General features: G+C 46.2%; 1 protein-coding gene across 4 annotated transcripts in view; it reads left to right on the top strand.

The window, feature by feature from the left end:
- The window catches only part of robo1 (roundabout, axon guidance receptor, homolog 1 (Drosophila)), a 231,538-nt gene that overhangs the window by 121,261 nt on the left and 82,904 nt on the right, over positions 1-27,373 (top strand). Inside the window, exon 1 of one of the 4 annotated variants that reach the window (XM_061781151.1) lies at positions 5,420-5,485. The exons of 2 other annotated variants lie outside the window; for them this stretch is intronic. In XM_061781151.1, the coding sequence (XP_061637135.1) occupies positions 5,452-5,485 (34 nt within the window). In that variant the 5' untranslated portion in view covers positions 5,420-5,451. Of the gene's footprint in view, positions 1-5,419; positions 5,486-7,707; positions 7,952-27,373 lie in introns of those variants that run through there. One more of the 4 variants, XM_061781150.1, reaches the window with a different exon arrangement.

Genomic DNA, 27,373 nt, shown 5'->3' with positions numbered 1-27,373 from the left:
CTGCAAGATGTGCCCCTTTTACGCTGTGTGCTACCTGCACAAATGCTAATAATTGGCTTCCCCAACACCATTACACTCCACAACTGTTTTTAACAAAAGTTCGTAAAGGGGTGGCCGCATGCACCAAGGAAGAAAAAGTAGGATTTCGCCGTAGGGTGATGAAAGGGTTGTCCATGGATCAGGGCTATTTCAGTGCAGTTAGTTACTTAGTGGCATCACAGCAAACATATGTATGTCACTGATTTGAATGAAACTTGTGTGAGACAAATACTTTTTCTTTGCTCTCGTGACATTTTGGTGAAGGCTTACTTTGGTCGGTTAGTTAGCTAGCGAGGTAGTTCGGGCCTTCTGTCTACCAACAGTCACAGCTGAGAAGGAAATCCAGGCCCTCGCTCTCAGTAATGGAGCCTGACAGGACCCCGCTGTCTGCTTTCCATCCCCCCCGTGCTTGATTGAAACGGCAAAACCGCGGTGATTCCACTCATTTGTATTTATTTATGCGCTCGTTTCGCCACTAGATCGGGTGCCTGAGGAGGGATCCGCAGTGGAGAGGCCCCCCACTCGCGGCGAGTGGAATGCGCAGCCCACAGCCTGGTCTAATGGTGCGCATGAGAGGGGCGTCGGGGGTTGTGTATCCTGTGAGCCGTCGATGCACCTCTCTGCTGCCTTTCTCACAATGTGTTTCGGCATCTGGCGGCGGTGTCGCGTTTCCAGCGCCGAGAGGCGGCGTTGATACACTTCAAAGGTCCGGTCACAAGCGCGCGCAAACTCAAAAACGAGCCCTCGTAAACCTCGCCGACTGTCCGCTTCCTGCAGCGTGCGGGATGCGGGATGTTTGCGGGTTAAAGTCGGCGCACGTTCGTCGGCGATCGCGAAGCTCCGGCGAGCGACTCACGGGTGGGTTATGTTAGAACTAAGCCAGTGTGTAATTGAATATGAGTTACATCCTCGTAATACTGCTGAGATTTGACCTATGACCGCGTGCAGTTGAAGTACAGTGCCTTTGTCATTTTCATATCTGATTATACTTCCACTTTTATGAACAACTTGGGGGTGGGTGCTTTTAAGAGACTTGGGTGCACTTTGTGAGGGGCTCAGGTGAGGTTTTTGGGATGTTGGCTCCCATTGGCTCTCGGTAGCAAGTCCTGTGTTCATGGGGGCTCGGGTGCGCTCGATGGGGTTGTTTAATGGGGGCCTGACTGCACTTTGTGGGGATTTGACTCCCAGTGTAACTCATGCGAGTGACGTGCTCTCTTTAAGGGGCCTCGGCTATGCTTTGCGGGGGGCTCGGAAGCTTCGGGCCGGGGCTGGAGTTCCACACGTGCAGTAACTCGAGGGGAGCAATGTGCTTTCCTAACGGGGACTCGGGTACGCTTGGTGGAGGCTTTTAGGGGTCTGGCTGCACTTTGATGCAGGCTCATTTGCTGTCCTTGAGGGCTTGGGTCCACAAGGTGGCCCCTTTATGGGGGCTCGGGTGTGCTTTGTGCTGGATCAGGTGCACTCGGTGGCGGCTCACGGCTTGGCTCCCACGCAATTCAGGGGAAGGATTTTTGGAGGTTCATGTCTTGTCTCCCATGATTGCCTCGCTTTTTGGTGCACATGGAGGGGGCTCTTTAGGGGCTCGGATGCACTTTGTAGTGTTTTTGGAGAGGCTCGGATTCCCCCAAAATACAACAAAGACAAATGCTTGTTTACGGGACTTTAATTAGCCGTTGTATTCGTTATGGTGGAAGAATTAGCAGTATTGAGATCGGCTGAGAGGATCTGCGGCGTTTTACTAAGTGGCACCAGGAGACGCCTTGACGAATGAAAATCCCCGTTTCCCGCTCGTCGACACTGGCCACGTTTTGCTTCGCCCTCTCGGGAGCGAAACAAATTGCGTTCATTCACTCCAGCTCCCAATGATTATTCTTATTATTATTATTTCTTTATTTGTTGGCGTAAGTGAGTGCTGCACCTAAGTGAAAGGCTTGTTAATTAGGTAGCAGCTTCCGTATTGTTTATTTTTGTGCGTCTGTTTGAATGGTCGTGCAGTCTAGTCCTTGGGACTTAGCTCAGCGACACACGAGGGCGGGTAAAGAAGCTGCTGCTGTTGTTTTGAATTGTCTTTCATCTGGTAGCTCCCTTCGGGTGCCTCTTCATCCTCCTCCTCCTCCTCCCGCCGCCGCCTCAGTCATCCTTCAAGTCCAAACCGCTCGGCAGTAAAATTAGATTTTATGATTTTGGGTCCTTGCCGCTTCCTGGGATAAGTTCTGAACGCCTCGCTGGATGAAACCGCCGCAATGTGCAGGATGCCAGTTTTGGAATGACAAGATGAAGCATGCCGGCTTTGCATCAAGGAGTGCTTATTTATTTGTTTATTCTTTTTCAAAAATGTTGTTTTTAGAATAACCAGTTTCCATGAATATTTAAAAAAAAAAAAAAAAAAGCGTTTGTTTACAGTGACTGAAAGGAGAAATTCGTTGAAAATGATCCTTAACTTGCCAATGACTAATGCACGAATCATTGAGACGCTGATCAAAAAGTGTCTTTGGCTTTTTCCTTTGCAACGATTTGAACAGAACTCTCAAAATGAACCTTTTTGAAAAGGTTTTGTGCTGAAAACGGTGGCCCTTTCAAAACTCCTTCAAAGAAAATTGACACTCGCACAAATGTCCGAGTTTTAAAAGCTATATTAGAACTGGGGATGGATCATCCCCCAGCCAGGAGCTCCTATTTTCTCTTCGCCAGCATACATCTGATTTGACTTTGGCAACGTTGGAGAATTGCAGATTTACGCAAGTCTTTTGTAGGAGTTTCGAAATAACTCAATTCCAAGATCGGCTTTCTCTGATAATCGGGAGAATTGTCCATTGACACAAATTGGAAAGGTCTTCCTGAGGCGTGTCCCAAAACAATTGCAGCTTCCCGTTCGGCCGATGAAACGCGTGTTGACCAATACTTAGCGCAATGGCAAAGTGAACTCATAAGGATCATTGCAGCTTCCTTTGCTTGAAAATTGTCCCGTTCAGTGCTAAATTAGGACAGTTCAACGTTGAGGAAAGCCTGCTTCCAATTGGACTCTTTTTGTGTGTGTTGTTTGAAATGAGAACCAAATAAATAAAGTACTGATCCATTTGAGTCGTTCGCAGGAAGGTGGGGCAAGCCAGCGCACATGATGGATGAATGCGCGCGGTGAGTCACCATCACGCTGGCAGCGGGGGTGGCGGATAATGCCAGCCACTTTGGGGACCACGCGGGTAGGAGGCGCGTGACTATTTGGTCTTTCGCAGCCTATGGATGTTGCAGATAATTAAGAATAAAGAGTGAACGTTCGTGTTGATGAATACGCTGCTTCTCGACCTTCATATTTTCCATTCGAAAAAGGTCCCATTTTTATACAGCAAAACACACAAAAAAAAACCCTTTTTAAACAGATAATTTTGTGATACAGTTGGACAAGTGTACTCAAGTGTGAAATCTGGCCGTGCTTCGTTGACCCAAAAGCCATTATTCTCTCGCATGATTGGCAACGGGTGGATACACAGGTTAATTGGACCACACGCCGTCTGGTGGAAAAGCATGGAATTGTTGTGGCTGCCACTATACGCCGCTGGCATAGATAGATGAACAAAGATGCATCATTTGTGGCAAGTTGCAAATATTTTTTGGGACCAATTAATTGAAACGGAATCATTTTCCGCCGAACATTTGATGATCTCTGGCACAGTGCTCGGGAATGGCGTGGTTGATAAATGCACCCGATGCTTCCATTTTTGTGAGTTGAAGTCGACCTTTAAACCCCGCCGTCGCCGGCAGACAAAGGCGCTGGCGGGAATAACCGGCAACCCCGGGGGCACAGGCCACATGGATTAACTCAGTATTGTCGGGAAAATTCTAATGAATCCCCGTTTTGTGTGCCTCAACGGGAACAATTGTCCTTTTTTTTGGGGGGGGGGGGGGGGCGGCATTCCGCTGTCGAGAGGGCTGTTCGCATTACCTGCTCTTGAAAATAAGACACTTGTAGAAGAACTAGCTCACATGATGAGCTGAATATTGATTCGGAACCCAACGGGAAGGTTCCCCCCCCCCCCCCCCCCCCACATCTTCTGGCTTTGGTAATGCAAAACCGCTGTCAGGCTTTCCATAAAAAATACTTTTGGGGCGTTTGCCCACTTTGTCAGCAGTGTCCGTTTCCCCTCCGGCCTCACGGAGTCTTAGTCGCGGCCCCTTTTGAAGGCCCCAAAAAGCTCCCCGTGCACTACATGCTCACGGACCAATAGGCTGCACTTCGTGGGGACTTGGTTCTCATTGGCTGCCATGCAAAGGTGGCAAACGCACTCGCACTCTGTACTTAAGTAGAACCACATCTATTTGAAAAGACTTACAAGTAGAAGTACTGCTTCCACTGAGCTGTCGATTCCATGCCATAGCCGTTTAATAACATCGTGGGGGGTTGACTTGGGGTAGCCATGTACTCTCTGTATGTTTGGCCGAGGCTTTTTAGGCGCTGTGGTGCGCTTTGCGGGGTCCTGAATCCCGTACTGTACTTGAGGGAGCAATGTTGCTGGCAGAGGTGCACTTTGTGGGGGCTTGACTGGATGGTTTCTCTTTGTGGAGGCTCAGGGGTGCTCTGCGGGGGGCTTTTTAGGGGCTCGGGTGCACTTTATTAGGACCAAAATCAAAGCATTTCCAACAGGTTTCATATTAGAAGCCTCCCAATCCAGTCCCATGTCTGTCTTTATACATGGAATGTATTGTTTCCTTCGGCATTTCGGCATCTCCCGGCATTCGCAGCAAATTCCTGGTTGGAATCATGTTAATCCGATGCGGTGCGGCGTCCCTGTCAGCTTCATTGCAATGAATCGGAATCAGAATCAGAATCCTCTTTATTTGCCAAGTATGTCCAAAACACACAAGGAATTTGTCTCCGATATTTTGGTACCTGGAATTTCCCCCATTTGGGCTGCCGCATAGCTGCTTTGTCCCGCGTCTGCATTTTGATGTTCTCACCATTACTTTCCGTTTGCAACCCCTTCCTCCTCCCGCTTCCGATTCCAGAGGCTTTTCGTGTGCTTAATATTCAGCAGGAGGAGGACAGGAGGGTCCCCGCTTTTGGAGCTGGTGTTGCTTGACGCCGCCATTCATGAATTATCTGCACAGCGGTCCTTATCACTCTTTGTTTTCCCCTTTTTTTTTTTTTTTTTTTTTTTTTGTGTCATTGGTTTCCAGCTCAGAGCACCTTGTCCCGCATCGTTCCTATCGCAGCTCTTTCTTTCGCAGCATCCCCAGTGATGTCCCGGCGTGTGTCTGGATTTAATATTGACTTGTTTTCCAGTTGTTTGTTTCTCTTTTGGCGACGGTGGAAAGTTTAAATATGGCCATGTGTTTGCCAGCAGGAAGCGTTTTGCCAGTGCACACCACGCATGCAGCCGACGAGCGTGTGTTTGTTGTCTCCGAGGGAAAAGATTGATGTCGTGTTTGAGTTGGCCAGAAAACATTTTGGGTATTTATCGCCGTACTTGCACGCACCTTGAACTCCTAAATGTCACACGTGCTTTAACCTGCCGTGTCGGCCGTGCGCTAAACGATCCGTAGCGGCGTATATGGGTCGCCCCGCCTCTCATTGGTCACAGATGCGTGCTTCTGACTTGAGTCAACCAGGTTAGCTCACTTATACGCTGACTCATAAAAGAGCAGTGCTTTGAAAGGATATTTTGGTACCAATGTCCAACATGTCCTAAAATTGGGTCGCACTGGGTTTAACTTAACCCCTTTCAAAACCCCAGAGCTAAATTATGGACCCAGCTCTTTAGCTTCTCCCATACAGACAATTTATCCCAGATTGACATTTCGTTTCGCACTGTGGATCTGAAGGTGATGGGGTCCTTGTTTCTGTGTTTAAAAATGCACCCGATCTTCTCAAAATATCGTCTTTATGAGCTTGACGTGACCCACCAGGCATGCGCCACCAAGGCCTCAGGGGCAGGCTAAACTCTGAGCTATTAATAATTAAAAAAAAAGAATAATAATAATAACCTGCCCTATCGGTGACAGCGCAGGAATGCCAGGTGGTCCGTTATGGCATACGGACAGACAATAAATTCTGACAAAATATGCGGTGGGGTAAACAGATATTTGTGCCCCCCATCGAAGTAGCATGATGAATGGCGCTGTGCCGCATTCCTGCGTCTGGGCTGTTTATTGTTAGCACACCTCACTCACTCGCTCCTCGGTGTCGTCGTGTTGCACTTCGGCCGCGCCGCGCAACAAACGAGGCGACAGAACTGGACAAACGAAAGGAATGTCGTCGACTCACCCTCGCGCAACTTCCAGTTCGCTGCGATGACAAAACTGCTGCTCACGGTGTTCTTATCAGGAAAACAACGATTTGAGCTGCCACATATATTGTTTTACTGAACCACAAGCAACATGGCGCAATTGTCAAGGAAAAAGCAGATTACCCTGGCTGCTGTAGCTATATTCTATTTAGGCTTTACACGATCAGGATTTTTGGGCCCGATCACCGATCAGCGAGTTTAAAAAAACGATAACCGATCACAAGACGGTGGAATGTGTCCATTTCGATGATCTGTTCATTTACTGTCGATACCTGTGTACATAATTGCTCTTTGTTCCTCTTTATGCCAGTGAGCATAGTGACAGATAGAACAAAGAAATGGTCTTCTATTCGATGGCAAGAAGTAAATACAGTCATTAATGTATCAACTTTATTGTGCCATTTTTATTCGTGGGTGTGCCGTGAGATATTTCAATTGTAAAAGATGTTCCTCGGCTCCGTAAAGGTTGGAAATCCCCGCTCTAGTCAGAGGGTGGATTCTAATCAGAAAGGTCAAAGCAGCATTACAACATGACAGAAATAATGGGTGCTAACCGACTGTAATTAAATGACTTTGTTTTTCATTAAATGACTTCACCCACACCGAAACCTTCGAGCATGATTGGACAGAACGGCGGCTGTTTACGTCCAACCGTTCGTGCTACCGCTCGCTTGCGAGGCTACATAACGTTTTTGTTTCCTGCTTGCGAGCCGTATCGTATTCAAAGTACGTGAACGTACCTCAAGCGAGCCTTAAACGGGCGTCCTCTCCCGTCCTGAGCACCGGTGACCACCCACACACCTTTTTATTAAAATCGGTGTAAAGTCTAATTCTAATAATACAAAGAGAGGAAATGGGTCAGAATAAAGGACAGATTTTGGATCATCGCCCTGACATTTACTGCACTTGTGAATTGTGGCGACAGAAACTCTCCATACATCACCTTTTAGCCCCAGGTACATCTGAAATTATAGCTATAGTTAAGTATTATTGTAGAAGACATTAGCGATTCCTAACAATGGTACCCACAAACGTCATTTTTGTTGCGAAAGATCATTTCTGTTATCACATGGAGATGACAAACCCAGCCGAACAGGTTTTTCAACCAGACCTCTACCTTGGCCTGGCCAAAGCGATCACATACCAGTTGCATAGCTTCCTGGCACAAAGCTCGAGCGGGAAAACAAAGCTCGCAGCTGCAGCGAGGAATCAATGGCAGCAATTGTGGACATGACAGAAGGGGATTTAGCGTTTAAAACCATTAGCTACCGTCTCTTGTTGTGTTCCCAAAAGCGGTCATGTTGCACAGCAGTCAGTTGTTCCCCCCCCGACTGTCACGGGCTTGTTGAGGAAGGATTTACTGCCCATGCCAGCAGCAGGAGGAGGACGGCGACTTCTCGCTCTCTCGACGGTCATTAGACAAGCAGCTAGCTCGAACTTTGTCCCTATGAGGCTTTTGCGGTGACGTCGGCTGATCGCTCCGAGGCAGGTGTGGACGTCAGCACATCCATCACGGCGACCGTGTATCCTTGCATGTGTGTGCATGCGTCATACAGGATTCTTTTGTCTCATCCATGGAATGCCGATGGTTCCTTTTGTGAAGGATTTAGGTTGGCAGCGCTTGAAGGACGGCAAGTATCATTTTTAATTCTGTTTTCATCATTGTGAAGCACTTTGGGTTTGCAGTCCGATATAAATACAATTTGATTTGATCATTTTGTCATACTGTGAAACGGGCAGACTCAGAGAGAACTTTTGAATTGCTTGTCTACAAGTCGTTGCGTCTCCAGAGTGCCTGTACACCCATCAAGTGCGAAATTACACAGCCAAGTGAATCTTTTGCGAGGTGCCTATTTCTCAACCTCTTTGAAAAAGCCATTCATAAATTTGACAGATCGTGCCAAATTATTTGTAGCGGGGGAGACGAGCTCCTGCTCAGAGTCACCAGAGGTCTTCAAAAACACCAGAAAAATTGCCTTGAAAAACTCTGCTAGTTGCACTTGAGCCTACCCCGAGACATGAGACAGAACAAAACAGTCTGTTGTTAAGTCTCCTGCTCTGATTGCAGCTGCGAGGGAGTCTCATAGTCAGCAACAACACAAGTCTCCAATAACACCAGAAAAAAAGAGCTCGTCGTCTGAATAAGTTGCCGAGACTCCGGGCTTCAGAACACCTCGTAGTAGATGCGGGGGCGGGGTGAGCAGTGGCTCTATTGCATGAGACACGACCGGCCCCTGAAAACCGGCTGAATTCTAAGACGCTCTACAAACAGGGTAAACGATACACGCATGTGCGCATTTGGACGCATGTCACATACATGTGTCTTAGCGTGTCCTCTTTTTTAGATTTGTCTGAAGTCTTTGGAAATTCTGCGTTAGCCAGGGCTCGGGACCAGTCCAGTGCACAGTGACTCACTGACAAATACTTTTACTGCTCGGTGCCGTTCTAACCGTCTTTGTCCATCTGCCTCCTTCCCCTCGTTGAATTCCTGTCAGCGTTATCTCCTTCTCGTGATTTTTTTTGTGTGTGTTTTTCGTGACCTTGTCAAGTATTTCTGGGTTTCTTTGACGCAGACTTTGTTTATCTCCCGTCTGCTGCCCAATATGTCAATGTTGGTCCCACAGTCCGAACGCCAGGCTTTCAGTGGTCTCGTTCCCATTAGTTCAGTTTCCCTTGTCCGGTCTGTCCACTCCCCCCGTACTGTTTCTTGCTTGTTTTCAGCTGATCTCCACTGGATGACTGCCGCCCTTGTTAAAGTGTTGTTGTGGTTTGCCGTTTCTCAAGGGGCTCCTTCAGCTTTTCTCTCCTCCCCGAGTGTCCCAATGGCCTCCTGCCACCGACGCCCCCGACAACTCCCACCCCCCTCTCGCTGTTCCACAATGCTGCTGTCATCTCGCAGGCCAAACGTGTCAGGCCTGGAAAAAGAGGGTGTAGGCGAGCTATTCAAAAGAAAGACACAGATGTGGGCTTGACCAAAAGCGCCTCCGTCAGAATAATCGCAGCTGAAGTCGAGGGCGATTGTGTCACAGGTTCGTAAGGCTTTTGGCCGGAGGAGCCGGTGGAGCCGGGCCAGACCGACAACGGCACAACGACCTCTCTGTTGAGGCGTCCTCGGGCGACACAGAAGGCCAGACGCATTAACAAATACGAGCCTCCCAATAAAACACCGCCGCCGGCGATCGGATTGCTCGTGGTTGGAGGCAGTGAAAAGCTACGCCGTTCATTCGTGTCGGTCCATGCCGAGGTCTGCTTCTGTTTATTATCCTTCGGTCAACAATTGATACCTGAGATGAACAACATGCGCCATTCAGCACTGACGAGCCCAAAAGTGATACGAATTGTGTGCTTTTAGGTGGACACTTAGACGACACCGGCTTTTTAGAGCCTCAAAAGGCCAATTTTATTTTGTAACCAGCCATGTTATGTGTTCATTGTGCGCTGCATCATCGTACATCATAACCAAAACAACAGATTATTCATAAAAAACTAAAAAACTGCACATCCAAAATAAGAATAGAAAACGACAAAAAGAACAACATTAAAATTAATTTGACATAGGTAAAAAGAAATCTTTATTTAATTTGTTTGAAATGTACGTACCAAAAATGTTTTTTACATTATAATAATAATAATCAACATTGTTTGAATTTTAATAGTAATTATCATTGCCAATGCATCTAAATTAAAAGATAATTTGGAATATAACTAACCATAATCATAATAATATAATTATTATAATAATCACAATCGTAATAATAATAATAACAAGAATAATCATAATACTGATGAAAAAAAGTCTGAGTAAAAATTCTGATTTGTGTTAATAATGATGATAATCATCAGAAAAAAATCCAAATGATGTTGTTGATGATAATAATAATAATAATAATAATAATCCCTCCGTCCATCCATCTTCTTTGCCGCATATCCTCACGCGGGTCGCCTATCCCAGCTATCTTCAATCATAATAAGAATAATATTGTAATGATATAGCATCGTATTAGGGACTGAAAAACACTAAACCTAGTATTTATCTTTTCCGCAAAATAAAAAAACCTGTCAGTGAAGATTTTACGGAACCGTTACTACATCGATTGGCGCCACGTAACTTCCATTCGTCTCTCTGCAATTCCAATGTATACAATACATTATTTGCTCGAGCGTATTTAGCGGTTCCAGCCGCTAACCCGTTGGCCCCGGAGACGCGTAACGGTTTAGCTGATGTAATCTCCCAAGGGTCCTGATGACGAACCGGGTAGCGACGACCGAGCCGAGCCTGTCAACGGCTCCTTAAAGCGTCCGAGCTGGAAGGTCGCAGGAGACGAACGCTCTCGATCGACAATCGGCGACGAGTGTCTAAGCAGAGCCGCCCTTGAGAGCCTCGATCAGCGAGGAACGTCCGCCGGGCTCCGGTGTCACGGGAAGACTGGCATCCAATCCTCGGCATTGGACACAGGGAAAAACAAAGACTGTGGTTCCCAATGACAAATGTTATGGTTTCTCCCGTAGCCTTTCATGTCGACGATCATGCTGGAGTTTGCTCCCTCGCTTTGCTCTGGCGCTCTCAAACGCTCTGGCGTTTGGGCAGGATAATGATGGTTCCCGCAAACGCAAAGTAATGAAAAAGGGGAAAGAATGCACATTTTGGAGTTGCGTGAGCACATTGTGCAGCACAGAAATAAAAACAGAGCGCAAATCAAGGTTCTTGCCAAGACACAATTGATGTAGTCCCTTCGGCTTTGTAGCTGCGGTCAAGAGGCAATGCTGCTCTTGAAAGCTTGGAATTAAAATGTCCAGGTTTACAAAGGATTCTTGGAATCAAGTTAACAACTTGAGTGTGCATTTTTACCTCCACCAAGGAAGTTTTTTGATCATTGTCTGGTGCCGGACAAAACAGGAAAACAACCAACCGGCCAACTGATTTCTGCTTAAAAACCTTGGTCCAGATCCCAAATTGTACATGCACACGCTTATAGAATTCACGTGAACACTCCTGTTGTTCACTATAGAAATGAACAGAACGACTACAAATAATACGTAAGGAAACAAGAAAGCATCCAAAGGCACGCTCTGAAATGCGCAATAATGCACGTCATGATTAAGGTGAATGCTCCTCTCGACAGTTATTGGCTCTAACCCTCACCTTGGACAATAGAATTAAACGTAATGACTAGAAATAATCCAAAAAGTGTCCTCACTCCATTGTTGCCTTCCATTATCCCCCTTTAATTAAAGTGCCCCCCCAGGGCAGAAGAAGAATTGCATGGTAATTACAGGCTAATTGCATCCAAGGTCAGCGATTTCTTCATTTATTTCCAAGTAGGGTTAAACCATCTCCGCTGCTGTTTGTGCGGCGAGGCGACCAGCACCCCGACGGGGAAGGCGTGTCGTCGTCGAAACATGAGGGGCCCCGGCTGTGCTCCTCAAGTGCCGCATAGGTGCCATGCGGCCCAAAGCGTCGGTCACGCGATGCAATGCGGGCGCTGTAGTATGAAGAGGCCTTAAGGAGCAGCACGACGTCAATTGATGTGAAGCAAACAAAATGTGGCACAAACGTATTTTCGTTCTCTTCAAATGTGTCATTGCTGTATGTTTTTATCAAAAGCTTGCCTTGTGTTTTGGGGGGCGGCTGGAACAGATTAATGCTCAATAGTGTAGAATACAAATGTACAAAACGACTATGAATCCATATCCGTAGAGTCAAATAATTGGAATAAGTTTTTTTTAACCTCGTTCACGTACTTTGCACATGAAAGTGATGTGGTGGTGATGTACTCCCGGTGTCCTCGTTGCAGTCGGGTCTCCGGCTGGCGGAGGATGACTTGATCCCCCTCATTAACTCTGCCGGGCACAGATGGCAGCTTGGCACCAGGACAAGGGATGCGTGCCCACCCGCCCCTCTGCCCGTCAGACCCTGAGGTTTCCCCGACTCGGTGTGTCCTGAATGCACCCGTGTGTCGCGTCTGCCCCCGTTTTCATCAAGCGTGGTAATGAAACGTGATGAGTGATTCGTGGTGTGCAAGGTGGCGGCCATCTTTACAGTCCACCGCATCCTCTCCTCTTTCCCACTTGTCGTCATATTAGAATGCAATGCTTTTTGGGTGCTGGAAATGACCTAAACGAACCCAACATTAGACATCCTGTCTCTTTGCAGGCATCGCTTCTTGACGTTTTGTGCGTGGGTCTGCTCAGTATAGACAAAGCGCAGAGTTACTGAGAGTTTTGTGTTTCATGGCGAATCAGCAAACATTGGCGCCAGGCTCTGTCCAAACACAATTGCGTGTCGCCAGTCCGTCTGGTGTCCGTGGTTGAATTTTGGTGGCAATCGAACCAAATCTCCTCTTTGAAGTTTCACCTGGAAATGGCCAAAAACGACTCAAAAACGGCCCCTTCAAACCATAATGGCAGACTTCCTGTGTCCTTTTAGGCTTTTTGAAATGTACTCCAGGATGAATACAAATCACAAATGTGCTGTTTTTGAGTATGGTGTGAAGCCCCCAAATGGTCCATTTATTTGGCAAAAGAATAATAACTGTGTGTGCTTAGGCCCTCAAAAACACACACCGCCTGCCAGCAACAAACGAGAACTCTGCTCGTAAATGTTCTGCCGACGTGCTTGAGGGGTGGAAATCTGTGCAAACTGACAACGTTAGACGGCGCGGACAAAAACCAGAGACCCTTTCCTTGGTAAGGGCTTCATGGGGCAGCGGGGCCCTTTTTAATGCAGCCTGTGTTTACAAAACATCCCAAAAAGCACTTTAATTTGCTTCTTTCAAACGCTGAGCCGCTAATAAACACGAACATTTTCCCTTCCCACTAATCATTAACCACATACACGCTGCACGGCCAGGAATAAAGTACTTGGTAAGAAGGGTGGCAAAATGGTGCAATATTTCCTGTAAGACAGAAAGTCAAGCTGGGGGAATTGACAACATTTTCCACCTTGAAAACTTTCCATGGGAATTAAGTGGAGTTTATGGGAATTCACTGCACAGAAAAGCAAAACTGCATGAAATGTTTGAGTCAGGTTAACGCTCAAAATCCATCCCCTGTGAAGAGCTAACCTTCATTTGTGTCAATTCCTGATGTTTTCCCATGTATTCCCATCAATTCCAATGAATTCCCAGGGATGTAAATTCACCAACATTTGCAACCCTAACCCCCTAACTGGTAAGGGGGTGGAACAGACTGGACGTGGGCCAATTCCGGACCGCTGAAAGCCTGGAGTGTGTGTGTGTGTGTGTGTGTGTGTGTGTAGGTCATTCTGGGCTTCCTGTTGACAGCTGCAGGCTGCAGGCAGATTTACTGCACGGCAGATGCTGCCGAGCGACACAACTCGGTCTTAAGTTTATGTTGTACCATTTGGCCGCGTCTATTTATGGTCCCGGCGGACTATACAATGAGACCGGGTAGACTAAGCAAAGCTGTGTGTTAATTTGGTCGGACACACTCATTAGCGGACGGGAACAGGATGGCACGGTCCGCAAAAGAGTCGATGCGGCATCCTCGCATCTGGTGGTCCTTCCTGTCCATGCCGCAGCGCGATGTCACGTGTCGGAGGAGAGCGTCTGGAGAGTCTCAGTTGAGGGAGCACTGAATTTGAACAGAAATGTTCCCCAAAAAAAAGAAGAAGGGGTACCAGATGATTGTCCCTTGAGATACGGTAGAGGGAAAGAACCTGGTTTTCTTCATGTCGGTATCAAAGCGGCTTTATCTTGGAGCACTCAAAGAGTTTAGGATGGATTTAAGAAGTCCACTACCTGGTCAACCTCCCATTGCTTCAGATTTGTAACAATTGTATAATTGTACCTGAGAACTTGGTGCCAAGCTACGAACACAACTGTACCAACACCGGCCGTTCCCTCTGCTGCTGTCTCGATTTCACTCGTGCACGTTAGCGTTTCAAAATAGCATGCAAAACACGTTTTGCCAGGAAATCATCCGTGATCTGTCGGCCAACTCTCCTGTCCTACTCTTTTGCTACTCATTGACTTCCCGTCAATGGAGTTACTGAAAGTGCTGCTGCTATGTTCTTTACGCCGCGGTTTGTCTTCATGGGAGGCTTTTCGACAAGCCCCGTGGGGTTCATCGTGTTGACGAACAATATCCTCCCCCAAGCCCTCCTTGTGGCTCCTAAAGTGGCTCCCCACGACATGACCTCTTTTTCCCGCAGCATCGTTCTGTCATCGTACGACTTCTAGTGGTCCCCCCCACTATGACAGTTGTCCTTTCATCGAACATGGCCGTTTTAGATGGACGAGGCCTGAATAGCACTGACGTGTTGACAAGAGTCGGAGTGAATGATTTGAGCTCTTTCTGTAACTTCGACGTGATTATTTTTACGGAAAATCCCGGCGGTGTTAGTCTTTTCCTGCCGCCGGCCTCTCCTGCCTCGAGGGGGCTTCGGTGTTGACCTTGTGGGAGAGGTGCGGGTTCTCGTCCTCAGCGCTGCGCTCACAGGGATTGACTTTACCGATGAAAAGGGCATTGATGAAGCGTGCCCAGAGGTTAAGTGTCTCGATGCTGACAATGTTTTCTTTTGAAATATATCGTTTTAGTGAGAAACCGGTCACTTTTATGGCAAGTCGTCAAAGACGACAGTGGTTCACATTTGGATAAAATCTTGAGCACAGGTTCCTCTTTGAAGGACCCCTGGACAAGATTAAAATAATCATCAGAATTATTAGTTTTGTGTTTTCAAACTTTGCTTTAGGGCTTTTCGGACTATTTTCGAATGCATTTACTCATGGTAGGCATGACTACCAAATACAAAAATTCTACCAAACTTAAATTTGAACAGCCCTGCAAAATTTGGTGAGTTTTCGAGTATGGGGAAGCCCTCAAAATGTTTATTTAGCCGAGGCTATAGATAATAACATTGCTTGTTGAGGCCTGAATGCACCAGAAACATGGTGCATGCTGAGGGTTCAAAGATCTTCATTTTTGAGAGAGCTTGCTACATCAAGTCAGAATTTCAACCAAGGTTCGAGGGTTTTCAGGCTTTGAATCAACCTGAAAGAAAAAAAAGAAGCCATATAAATAATACAGTACAGCCACGCCGGAACATGCGCAGCCCCTTTCTGTTTTTGCGCCTGAAGATATGTTTACCTTTATAACCTCCCAATAACAGCTGAACCGGGTGCAGCAAAAGCAGCAAAAGTTGATGGCATTCTTTGTCCTGCCGTCATTATCTTCGATGATTGCCCAGTACTTTTTGTCACTTTGTATGCGAAATGAAAACAAAAAAAGTGGGGACACTTGGACCAAAGGACACATTTAGGGATTTCTCTCTTCCCTTCCCTTCCCTCCATCCATCCATCCATCCAATCCTGTTCTCCCTCTCCTGATGAGCTTGGTTTCCCCCTGCAGAGGCAGTCAGAGTTCTCGCTTGCTATCCGCGGGCATGCTACGCAGATGATTTCTCCTGAGGGGCGAGGGCAACAAGGCGTATTCAGTTACAGCCAGCGCAAGAGAGAGAAAAATGCGCTGTTACCAGATAGGAGTGAAATGGAATCTGTTTGACTCTCTCCTGCCACTGAGGAGCATTCTTTTTCTTTTTCTTTTTTTTTCTTTTTCTCTCTCCCCCCCTGCAGCAGAGGAATGAGGATTGAGCGAATGCGCGAACGGTGTTACGCAGAGTGCACCTGACAGATTGATAGCGCTGTCGGTATTCTAAACCGCGCCGATAAGCAACGCGTTTATTTCCACGGGGAGCGCGTGTCAATGACTCGTCAAAACGTAAGAAACCACTCAGCGGTGTCAAATACACATTTATTACTTTACTTTTTTCCCCCGCAGGTCACGTACTTTGTACGTTTTAGAACTTTAGGAGTTAGCTGATAAACCGATCATGTAGCAGCCTGTTCGTCCAGTTATGTTTTTCGTTCCTTTTTTCCCCAAATACACGTAAAGATGACATCTTTTTCCGAAGGATCGTCGTTCAGACGGTTCTGTAAAAACAACCGTAGTGTTCATGCTAGGCCAGTAGTTGGCGATGTGACATTGTCAAGCGACTTGGCTAACGTGAACCCGAAGCCCTCAAACCTCAAATGGAAGTCTGAAACCTAGCCCTAAGACAAACCTTAGGCCCACCCAAAGTTCATTTCGGAGTGTGCAAATTACTTGGCGGTTTGGTTTCATGTTAAGGGTTAAGGGTTATGGTAATGGTTAGGGTTAGGGCCAAGTCCTTTAGATTTAGATTGGAGGGGTTAGTTCAAGGCTTACATTTGAGGCTAGGCTTACGGTTTAGCGTCAGGTTACAGTTAGGGTTAGGGCCAAGTCTAGGGGTATATTTAGGGTTAGGGTTTAGGGCTTGGGTTCAAGTTACAGTTTGCACTAGGGTTACAGTTAGCCACACATCGTGTTAGTTTTAGCCCAAATTTCTGCTGTCACGTAAATGCACAGCCAAAACCACTTAGCTTTTATCTGTGTATAGTTTAAAAACGGACAAATGTAAATGACCCAATGGAACGCCGTGTGCTCAACCCCCCCCGACAGATCCTCTTGTATGTTTACGCTAACATCCGCTACGCTCTTCAAAGGCCCGTGGGCGTTGACACACTGCCCTCCTTTGTAGCTCATGCCTATCTGAGCAAATTGAAACGGAGAAGGGAAAAAGAAGGGCCGGGTTTGGGGTGACGGGGTGGTCGGGGAGGGGGTTACACAACGAGCTATAAACAAACGCCGTCAAGTCAAGTCAAGGCTCCGAGAACAGCTGGGCTCGTCTGTTTGTTCCAGCAGTGTGACAGATGTACTCTGCCGCCTTTGAATGTCTGCGTGCGAGGCTTTCGTGTGGCCGTGCGCTTAACACGCCACAGGAAGATGAAGTCACTACCGGGACTTCACTGAAATGCACTCTATTAATAAGCAAGTCTTTTATCGCAAAGCACTTTTGGAAAGGGTCACAAGGCCCCCCAAGCGGGCGGACACAACATTAGGTACACCTGCGCAATCAAATGACATGTGGATGGCTCATGTTAAGGAATTGCAGACAGTAGAGGCAAAGCGGTGGTTTGTGGGAATGTTTGTTTGGAATAAAACACAAAATATTTAGGACGTCATGATGAGTACCTTGAGCTTTTTTGCTTTTTTGCTTATGGTTGTGGGCAGTCGTGCGTGTGTGAGCGTGTGCCTTTGTATGCTCGTATGTGTGCGGTTCATAAAAGGCAGCTTGTGGAGCTAATTAAAAGGTCTCGTGTAGGACACCCGCCATCCATCTCGGTGATGGGTCCGAGCTGTCACGGTCCTGCGGCTTGAACGGGCCGCCATTACTGCATTCAAGCACCCTTTTTTCCTTTCTTTTCTATGGTATGTTTTAGATTATGTTGATATTCTCATCATCGACCAAGAGTTGTAACAAGAATTGAGGTATCGTCAAGTGAGCATTTTGTGTTTTACCAGGCTGTAAAACAAGCAGAGCAATAACTTCATTGGGATACCTCTGCAAAAATTGCTTTTTCCTTTTGTGTTGAAAAGATTGCACACAAGGCACTGATAATGGACACTAAAATGTGAAATGCGATAAAAAACTATCGGTGTAATAGTTGAAGCCAATGACACAGAATGGTGTTCTCTTGTGCATGTACTGGGCTTTGGCATTCTCTTCTGCGTGATGCAACACCTGCAGAGTCCAACATAAAAGCAAGGTATACGTGCGGGTGTGTATTTTTTTTTGTAGGGGGAAGAGGTCGAGCCCTGAGGGGCTCTGTTGCTTTCAGACACGGAGAGATCGAGAGGTCAACTGAGGAGGGATGGTGGTTGGGATGGGGCAGCGGGTGTGGGATGAAACCTTCACCTCTGGATGAACTTTCAACTCGTCACATCGGAGGGAAGCCAGGCGGGAGATGGAGACTTGAGCTTGAACATACGTCTGCGGGGCCTGCGACAAATGACTTGGATTTCCTTTAGCCTTGGCGATCATGTCTGTCACTTAAATCTTCACTGATTTTCTTGGACTTCCCCCGGTGGGCCTCGTACTGGTCGATCGTGTCATTTTGACCTTTTCCCAGTGATGTGTGGTTAAACTATGTGGAGGATCAGGTGTGTGAATCTGCAATTCCCCTTCCTAGATCTTCACTAGGTCCCAGAAAAAGATGATTAAACTCAGAGTTGTATGGCCTGTCTTTGGAGAATGCAGTATGTAAAGTCACAATTATTCTGATTTGATCTTCACTGACTCGCTCAGACTTTTCCTATTGGTCTGTTCCTGAGTCTAGGGCGGCCATGGCCCAATGGTTAAGATCATCGCCTGCCACCGTGGCGGACCGAACTCGGACTCACGGCTGTGGTGTCCTTGAGCAAGACACTGATATCCCGAAATGTTCCCCGTGCGCTTCAGCTGCCCCCCTTCTCCAGTGTGTTCCACTAACGTGTGTATGTGTTCACTGTGATGGGTAAAATGCACAGAACAAATTTTGTGTGCATGCATGCCTGTTCATGACAATAAAGGTGATTCTTCTTCTTCTTCTTCTTCTTCTTCTTCTTGGTCAATCCTAATATTTTGACCTGTTCTGAGAGAAATGTGTTTGAACTTTGGGTTTTTGGACCTGTTTAAGATCTAGTATGTAAATGTACATTCTCCTCAGATCGTCACTGCCGTGTCCCTTGGTACTTTCCCCATCTTGCTGAGTATTGGTCAATCCTAAAATTTGGACCCTATCCAGATTAATTAAAATCCTAAATAAATTCAAATGTTTACCCAGTGGGCAAAGGCTATCCCGGAGGTCACAAGAATTCCTGTCATTGGGGTTTTCTTCCCTATCCTGGGAAGATTTGACTGATTTGAAGGTAAGTCATTAGGCCAGGGGTGATGGCCAACACTGAGCTCGAGGTTCTACTGATGGATGGAGGCACTGACAAGTGCTGCGGAGCGCCGCTGATGCACTGCAAACTGCAAAACGTCTAGGGGGGAGCAAGTCATTACTGAGGGCTGGCTATCATTCACACTTACCTGGAGATAGTGATGCTCGCCCTGGGTTATCTAGAAGTGTGGGTGTAGGTGGGGTTGGGGTTGGGGGTTATAGGAACTTTGAGGTATGGTGATGAAGTGCGGCAAACACACCTTATTATTAACACTGGGCAAAGCTATGAGGCGCTCCTCACCCAATCTCTACCTAAACAGCTAAAAACAAACAGAGTGACCCCGCTTTAACCCCGGCAATGGTCATCCATCACCCACTGGCACACACATAAACACACACACACACACACACACACACTATGGGAGCTCTTATCTGTGGCCTACCTCGTGTGGAGAGCCATGCTGCTCTATTGTATTATTGCGCCGTGATCTCACCTTCCAGATTTTTCCAACTAGGTTCCCATTTTGGAGCAGGTGGACTTCCTCCGGAGGGGCGAAGTGTCGTTTTGAATGCTTTCACTTTGCTTGCCAGTGCACAATTTGCAAGTCAATGATCTTGCGCCATGATAATCAAGGCAATTTGTACTGGCCCTAAAATTATTTTGGTCGCGAGAGCCCAAGTCTTTATATTTTTGTACAAGCACAAATCTCTTTACTTGTGTTAACTAGACTTACCCCCAGAGCCAGTGTAACGGAGCAACATTCAATTTAGTATGATTTATGTGTATCATGAAATATCCCCACACAGGTCTCAAGAACCCATGCCCGTAAAGACCAAGGAAGTATTCCAGGTTTGTTCAAAGTGGCCATTTTAGGGTCCAAATCGGCACCAAATTTAGTAGACAAATGGCAGACGCTAAATTATGAAGAATTCAGAGTTTTCGTCTCTGCCTTTGACGTGTGACTCCAATAACTCGGGTCATTTGGGCACTTTCCAGGGGCCCTCAAAAGATGAACTTTTCCAAGAGATTCTATCCAAATCTAAACCATGTACACTAGACCGATGGGAGGGGCATGGTGGCAATTTGTATCAATCTTTTTGGCTGACGCTTTCATTGGCACAAGTAGGCCCGTACGTACTGTCCGTTTGTCCTTTGAATGCCCAACGGTGTCGTCGTCACGCCTCCGCGGTAACTCGAAACGAAACTCGTGGTGGTGTTCGGTGGTCGGAATGATTCCCCATCATTGATTCAAGGGGGCTCGTGGTCACTTGTGTGATGGCTACCGCTGTGGAGACCCCATACTCGCACTGAACCGCGTCGCCACTTTCACACAAGACTGTTTCCAAATGCTTTTCATAAAGTGGCAGTCCTCCAAAGCCTTGTCACGTCTGTCTTCTACAGCCTGGCTTTCCTCCGGGATCGAATTCCCATATGAAGCAAGATAGGGCAGACTTTTCATGCCACCCTGTGAGCTGTCAGCATCCTGTTAGTGTTGTCTGTTTTTGTCACTTCCATTCAAAACTCAGTGTCCTCACTCCAGAGGAATTCGAGGCGTGCTGTGTTGGTCCAGCCTTAATCTGCCGCTCTAATTTATCTGTCAACTTTGCTGGCTAAGTCACCCGCTATCAACGGTGCCCCGTGCCAAGCGCTAGACGGCTGCTTTAATCCTCTCTCGTGACAATCTAAGCCGTCTTTTTTCACCTTTCCGGAGAAGTAAGCGATGCGTTAGTTGGCTGGAATGACTGTGCGAAATGATGTAAGCGATAACCTTGAAGTGACTGAACTCGACGGTGCAAGAAAGTCATTTTGTATTCAAGGTGTTAAAAACTGCTCTCCGGAAGATGAAAGCATTCCCATTATACGTTTCCCCCGGGATGCGGTTGCGCTCGGGGTCGGCCGACATCCGAGCGGGGCATTCCAAAAGACCTGAGGGTGTCGGCCAACGTGAAAGACACCAAACGTGAGTGCAAGTCCTCCATTCCTTTTGATCTTTACCTTTGAGCACTCATTCTTTGATTATGACCTCCGCCGAGGAGGCCTTCATTGTTGTTTGCTCGTTAGTTAGCAGGATTATGCACAAACTACTACCAGTTTGAATTCAATTTTAAGCAGTAGGACTGTGCCAAGGAAGGATGCCTTCAGTTTGAGGAAACCATTGCATGAAATGGGTTTTTGCGACTTTATTGGTCATGAAATCTTTGGTTGGATAGAAGTCATGGTTTGGTAACCAGAACCAAATGGAAACTTTGACCGTGAATGGATAACAATCTGATAGAAATGGGATGTCTGCCGTTGTATTTGGGTATTTGGATGGTGAGCGGCCAGATATAGTTGCCAGGTCACAGCGACCCAGACGTTAAGATGATTGATGCTAACTTGACAAAAGTATACCAGACCGATGGGCAATGCTAGTTGCAGTGAATTAGGATTGGACATTTTTTTTTTCTGATTTGCGTAAAACACCAAACTCAAATACAGTACTCTGATCGTTTTGGCCATTTCCAGCAGCCCGTAAAAGATGGATCCAATTTCCAGCACATTTGAACCACTTCGACACGAAACCATAATAACTCCGATCATTTTGGCCATTTCCAGGGGGCCTTAAATATGAACTTGCCCGATTGCTACTACATTTGACAAAGTTCGAGTAGACAGATGGGCGACATTAAATCACCAGCAATCTGCGTTTTCGCCATTGCGCGTGGGCAGAGCGCGGCGTCGGAATTTGACGACTCGCCGTAAACTACGAGACTGGATCAGTTTGGTGCTGTTCACGGTTTCATTGGAACATTGCCTTTCAAATGAAACTTTCAGGTAACAAAAAAGCCAGGAAAATAACGGACAAATGGACGTTTTGCCTGTGATGTCCTTCCCTTTCTCGCTCCCAAGTTAGCTGGCTCATCTCTCCACGTTCCCCATACACAACTACTCATTTGGAAGCTCCGCTCTGTCATTACCTGGGACGGAGGTGTGTTTGCATGCGCTCTATACTTTTTGGTCCTCGTCTCGGCGAGGCCAGCAGATGGGAACGGGTGATATTTCCTCTCATCTGGGAGCAGTTCACCCGCCAACGGATGCGTAAGCAAGGGCGTCCTCTCGCTATAGCAGGCAGGCTTATTTCTTAGTCAGATTACTGCAATTTGCCGGGAGACTAATGGCTGGTTTATTTAAGTGTTTGACCGTGACTTGCTTCTAAAGTGTGCTGGTTTTTTTTTTTACTAAAGAGGGACAAACGTTTTAAAAACAAGGTTTTCAAATAGTCAGGTCAGCGCAGCAGGGAGAGGGTGCATCTTTAAAATATATATGCACATGCTGCCATTTTAGACACACAAGGTCTTGCTCATTAAAAGCCTTGCTGTGTCTAATCAGTTAATGTTAATGCCGAGATAATTGCACTTAAGCATTGTTGACCAACATATTACATTCAACTCCCCGGTGAGGGTTTCGTACAAGTCAATGTTGGATGTGCATAAACACGCTGCCATATGTGCCATTGCATTTCATTTGTAATTAGGTATTGAAGTCAATCTTGAGAGTCCAAGTCCAAGATCTAATCGACTGAGTACAGTTTTTCAAGTCTCAAAAAATTGTTTAAAAAAAATCAACAAAGGCCTTTTATTCTCATTTTTATTTTATATACAGTATTTAAAAAAAAAAAAAAATGTTGTATTATATTTTTACATTTAGGGTGGCAAAATTGTCACGTGATTCATCTAATTAATATATATATTTAAAAAAACATGATTTACTGACTACCATTGTGCTACAATTTTTGCGTGGATGAAGTGGTTGATCTAGTTTTCTTTCTTTTTTTTAAGCACCCATTGGGAAAACAAGCTTCTAGGATGAAATGTCAAAATCAAGTACAACATTATGAAACAATGAGCGAATGCCGAACCGCGAACACGTGGCGCATCACCATATGTAGCGGATCACAGTGACATTTTCTGTGAACCAAAGAAACAAAGCCAAGAGGACGGGTGAAACGCTAGAAATCCACTTCCCTAAAAGCTTTTCTGCTTTCCATTTGGAAGTATTCCTTCATCCAAGCACAGCATTTTCATTGTACTTTCTAGTGACGATGATGTGCACACGGGGACACACTTTAGCTCGATACACTGCGACACATCCAACCTATGTTTGCTTTTTCGTCGGATTCATGCGTAATAAGTCGTTAAAGGGATCTTCAAACCCACGCGTGTATAATCACACCCAAAAACCAGGCCGCGTTCCTTTTGCGTCGATCCAACAACCATCCGATCGGAGGTCTCCATCGAGCCTCGGGCAGCGAAAGACCAACGTGAGGCTATAAAACGCCTGCTTTTTAATATGTCCTGCTATTTTCCGCCCTCGCCGCCCCATGTCTAATATATCTTCTTTTATCTGTCTTGAATGTTTCTAGTGTCCATTGGGTGCGACAGGAATTCTCAGCACTACTTTGTTCGCATAAATCAGCGTTTTTAATGAGGAATGACTGGATTGAATCTTGTGGGGGAAAATTTGGGATGCTGCTGCTTTGTCATAACGCGGACTGATTTACGAAGTACATTAATAATGTACTTAATGTTGATTTTTATTGACGTCTACCTTTGATAATTTACATGTGTGCTGCAGTAATTTACTTGAATGTACTACAATGAAGACTCAATCATGCGCACATTTTTTTCTCCATTATTGAGTAAATCCATGCGTGCCTATAGGGAAATGTGTGCGTGTGTGTGTGTGTGTAGAAGTCATTTATGTGGTTTGCCACAGGATACAGTTGACATTAAAGATAAATGGCGGCGGGGGCGGCGTGCCAGAGAACAAAAGGGAAGCTTTCTTGGCTGCGGTCAGCACTGATGACTACTCAAGCAGCGAGGACGGACTAATAACTGGCTTCTGTGCGCGACGCATGCTGTAGCTGCATTAGGGCCGCTCATCATTGAAATTCCAGACAAAAAGCGCTTCACATTTACTGACTCGTTCTGGCTGCTTGAGCAAAATTGCGTCGTGGCGGGCTATGTCAAGCACAGCTGATGACGTGCACCTCAAACTTCAACAAATAAGAAGTCAACAGAGTTGAGGTCCGTATGAAAAGAAAGAAGAAATACAAACAGGAAAAAACATGAATGGGCCCCTGCTTCCCATTTCTCATGGCGAGTCTTTGAAGATGATCATCAAACTGTGACGTCATGCTCCACGTGAGTCGAAAACACTCACTGGGGCGAATTCTCAAGTAGCAGTTTGTCAAAGTACCACACCTGGGAATCTCCCGAAATACATGCTTGAAACTAACTACTACCTGTTCCATTTTGGGTATGGGTCCTTGAGACGTTTTCCCGCGTCTTGTTATCAGATACAGTATGTGCACCCGATTTTATGTCAAGTGGCGAAACTGGTGTCCGGAGCGAATTTTTTTCTAACTTTCCAGGAGGTGTGAGTTTTTGGGAATCATGTGAGGGACTCTTATTATGAAAATAATATGTAATAATCTCTCTCACAAATTTACGTGAGTCTGTCTATCCTGGTGAACATATTTTTATTTTAATTCATTCACTGTGAGCCTTCCCAGTTAACATGGATATTTGACTTCTAAAGCCGTCAATGGCAGTGAATGTGTTAAGAGTTCCAAACACGGCCCCTCAAAACTCACTCAGTGAAAAAGTGGAAAGGTAAAAAAAAACATAGCCCCCGAGTCGCCCCACCGCCGCGCACGGTTCTTTTTCTCCAAGAGCCACGAGGGCCTTCCCGGGTCGGGATGCCTTCTTGCCCTTTCGTCTGTTTAACGCCAAATTGCGATGCATTCATGCACAAAGGAGCCCTAATGACTTTGCATGTATTAAACATCTGTGCTGCTCCCCGGATCAAAGCGTCGTTTACGACGCTCACAGGAAGCGGTGGTGAGTAAGAAAACAGGTCAGGGGTTAGCGTTGAGCGTGTGAAGTGGACGCAGGGCTAATTACTGGCTAGCAGAGAGAGACCCAGCTGTAAACGTCGGGGAAGCGCAGCCTGTAATATGTTGTTTGCAGCTGTTATCTGCTCGTCGCATACCGACGACAACAACGGAGGCTACGGCTTTGATCGAGGGCGGAGTGATGTCCTCGATGGCGGGGGTCATGTGGGATAGTCTTCTGGGATGCGAATCAGATGATCTCCGACGCAGCTGCTCTCTATTAGCTAAAAGACCAATTTCTGGTTCCTGCAGTTTATGATGGCAAAATGTCCCATCACATTTCTAGGCGGTGTTTCAGCATTGTTTTCAGTTTTTTTGAGTCATGGCTCCATTCCTGCGGTGTCGCAAATTACACCGTTGGCCGAAAACTTCAAGCTGCCTTGTTTGGACTTGACTGCGCAGCGGTTGTCGCAGCCCCGAAAGCCTTCAATTTGCTAAGACTTAAATGAGACATTGAAGAAGTCAGCAGACATTCCTCAAATGAGTGAGCGTTGTTCAAACACACACATGATAGAGGAGAATCAAATCAAGGAGATGGGGGGGGGGTGCTTGCAGGTGGGGAGCTTGTCAAGCGATTTTCTCCGAGATTATCGACGGTACTTACTGGATGGAGACACTTCCAAAGAACTGAGCTCTTTTATCTCTTTCATACTTAAGTAGTTTCTGTAAGTATGCACTGACTATTATAAATGATAACCATCACCTTGCGCAATAGAAATAAGCCAACACAATTAGAAATATTCAATGGGGTCTACAAAAGAAGTCCACAGCATGTTCAATTGCAATATACGTCCTATAATTCAAGTGATCGCTTCTCTCGCCAGTTATTTACGACAACTGCCACCTTGCGCAATAGAAAGAAACAGAACAGCTAGTAACCATAGCATAATGCGATGGTTTTGCAAGATATTTATGATGACCACGACCTCTACCAATAGAAATAGCATTGCGACTCCATCGGACAGTAGAATAGCCAGCAGACTGATAGCAGAGCAATAATTAAAAGGAAGGACAGCCGTCAAAGTTCCTGCAGGAGTGCATCTTTCTACGACAGCCAAGAAAACATCTCGAGAAAGATAGTAGGCCATTGTCCTAATCCAAATCAGACTGTTCCTTCCTCTTTCCTGAATTTAACGGCAAGTCCTTGCCAGGTTTTCTTAAGCGGAAGATTATGTTCCCCGTAAATCACCGCGAACAGTGGCAGCCACACAAAGAGCTTTTGTACAACTTGGATACATGGTATTATTTATTAAGTAATAACCCAATTACATGTTGTTCAGTCAAGGATTTGGCTGGCTGCCGCTTGGCATGGGCTATAATCATCTTTTTTCCCGCCTGGAGGTGCCTGTCAACAGCAAGACTATACCTCTCATCTTCGTCTTCACTGCGCAGCCTCGGTGGCGCTTTTAGTCTCTGTCGTGATATGTACTTTATGCCAATGAGCTGTAAATTCAAATTGGAAATGGTTGGGATGGCCTCGTCCTGCTCTCTGCGTCCAATTAGACTCTCGTTCCCACTTGTCTGCCAAAGTCGCTATAAATATGAGATGATTACTTCAGCACGGGAGGTTTTGTTTTCACGGGCGGAGGTTTGTTTGTTTGTTTGTTTGTTGGTTTTTGCCGCTTCCTGGCTCTGTTTTTATATGGCAACCTAGATCCCAATAAATGTTGACATAATCCTGCTCGACATTTTGTTGATATTTTTGTATCTTCGTCAGATGACCGGATTGTACCGTTTTTTTGTTTTGTTTGTTTGTTTGGGTTTTTTTATTCCTTGGGGGGGAAAACAATGTGGAATGCCGTGTTTTGTGATTGGGGCTGACATAATGCGACCATTTAAACTCTTGGGAAGGGGGGCGTGGCTCGTGGTGATTCGAAACGATAAAAAGGGTAAAAATGTCCCCGTCAATAATTTGGCCAGATCTTTGCTACAATTTTCCTAGTTACATGTGCCAACCTTTCACAAAATCAGTGATGTGGCTTTTACGCAACGCTTCTTTTGCGCTTGTCTGAGGTTATGATGACTTCTAAAGAATAACTTCTGTGCAAACCTCTGCCAATGTTGATGAGGTGCTAATTTCCTGTGTATGTTTCTATGTTAGTATGAGACATCCAGGATGATGCCTTGTCAGAGGTCTGTATGGTGCAACTGACATTTCAACACTGCTGCAATCATTTGCTATTATTTCAATGCTCCCGAAGACGCATAGAGGTGAACAGGTAATACACACCTCAACACCTCAACAAGATCATTTAAAAGCAGTTCCCCCCTCCCTGGCTACGTCTCCGTGGGCAATATTTCTGTCTGCCTGGCTGTC

The sequence above is a fragment of the Phyllopteryx taeniolatus genome, chromosome 8 (genome assembly GCF_024500385.1).
Source record: "Phyllopteryx taeniolatus isolate TA_2022b chromosome 8, UOR_Ptae_1.2, whole genome shotgun sequence".
In the NCBI taxonomy this organism is placed as follows: Eukaryota; Metazoa; Chordata; class Actinopteri; order Syngnathiformes; family Syngnathidae; genus Phyllopteryx; species Phyllopteryx taeniolatus.
The sequence above is the reverse complement of the archived record's forward strand: the minus strand, read 5'-3'. Positions and strand labels throughout refer to the sequence as shown.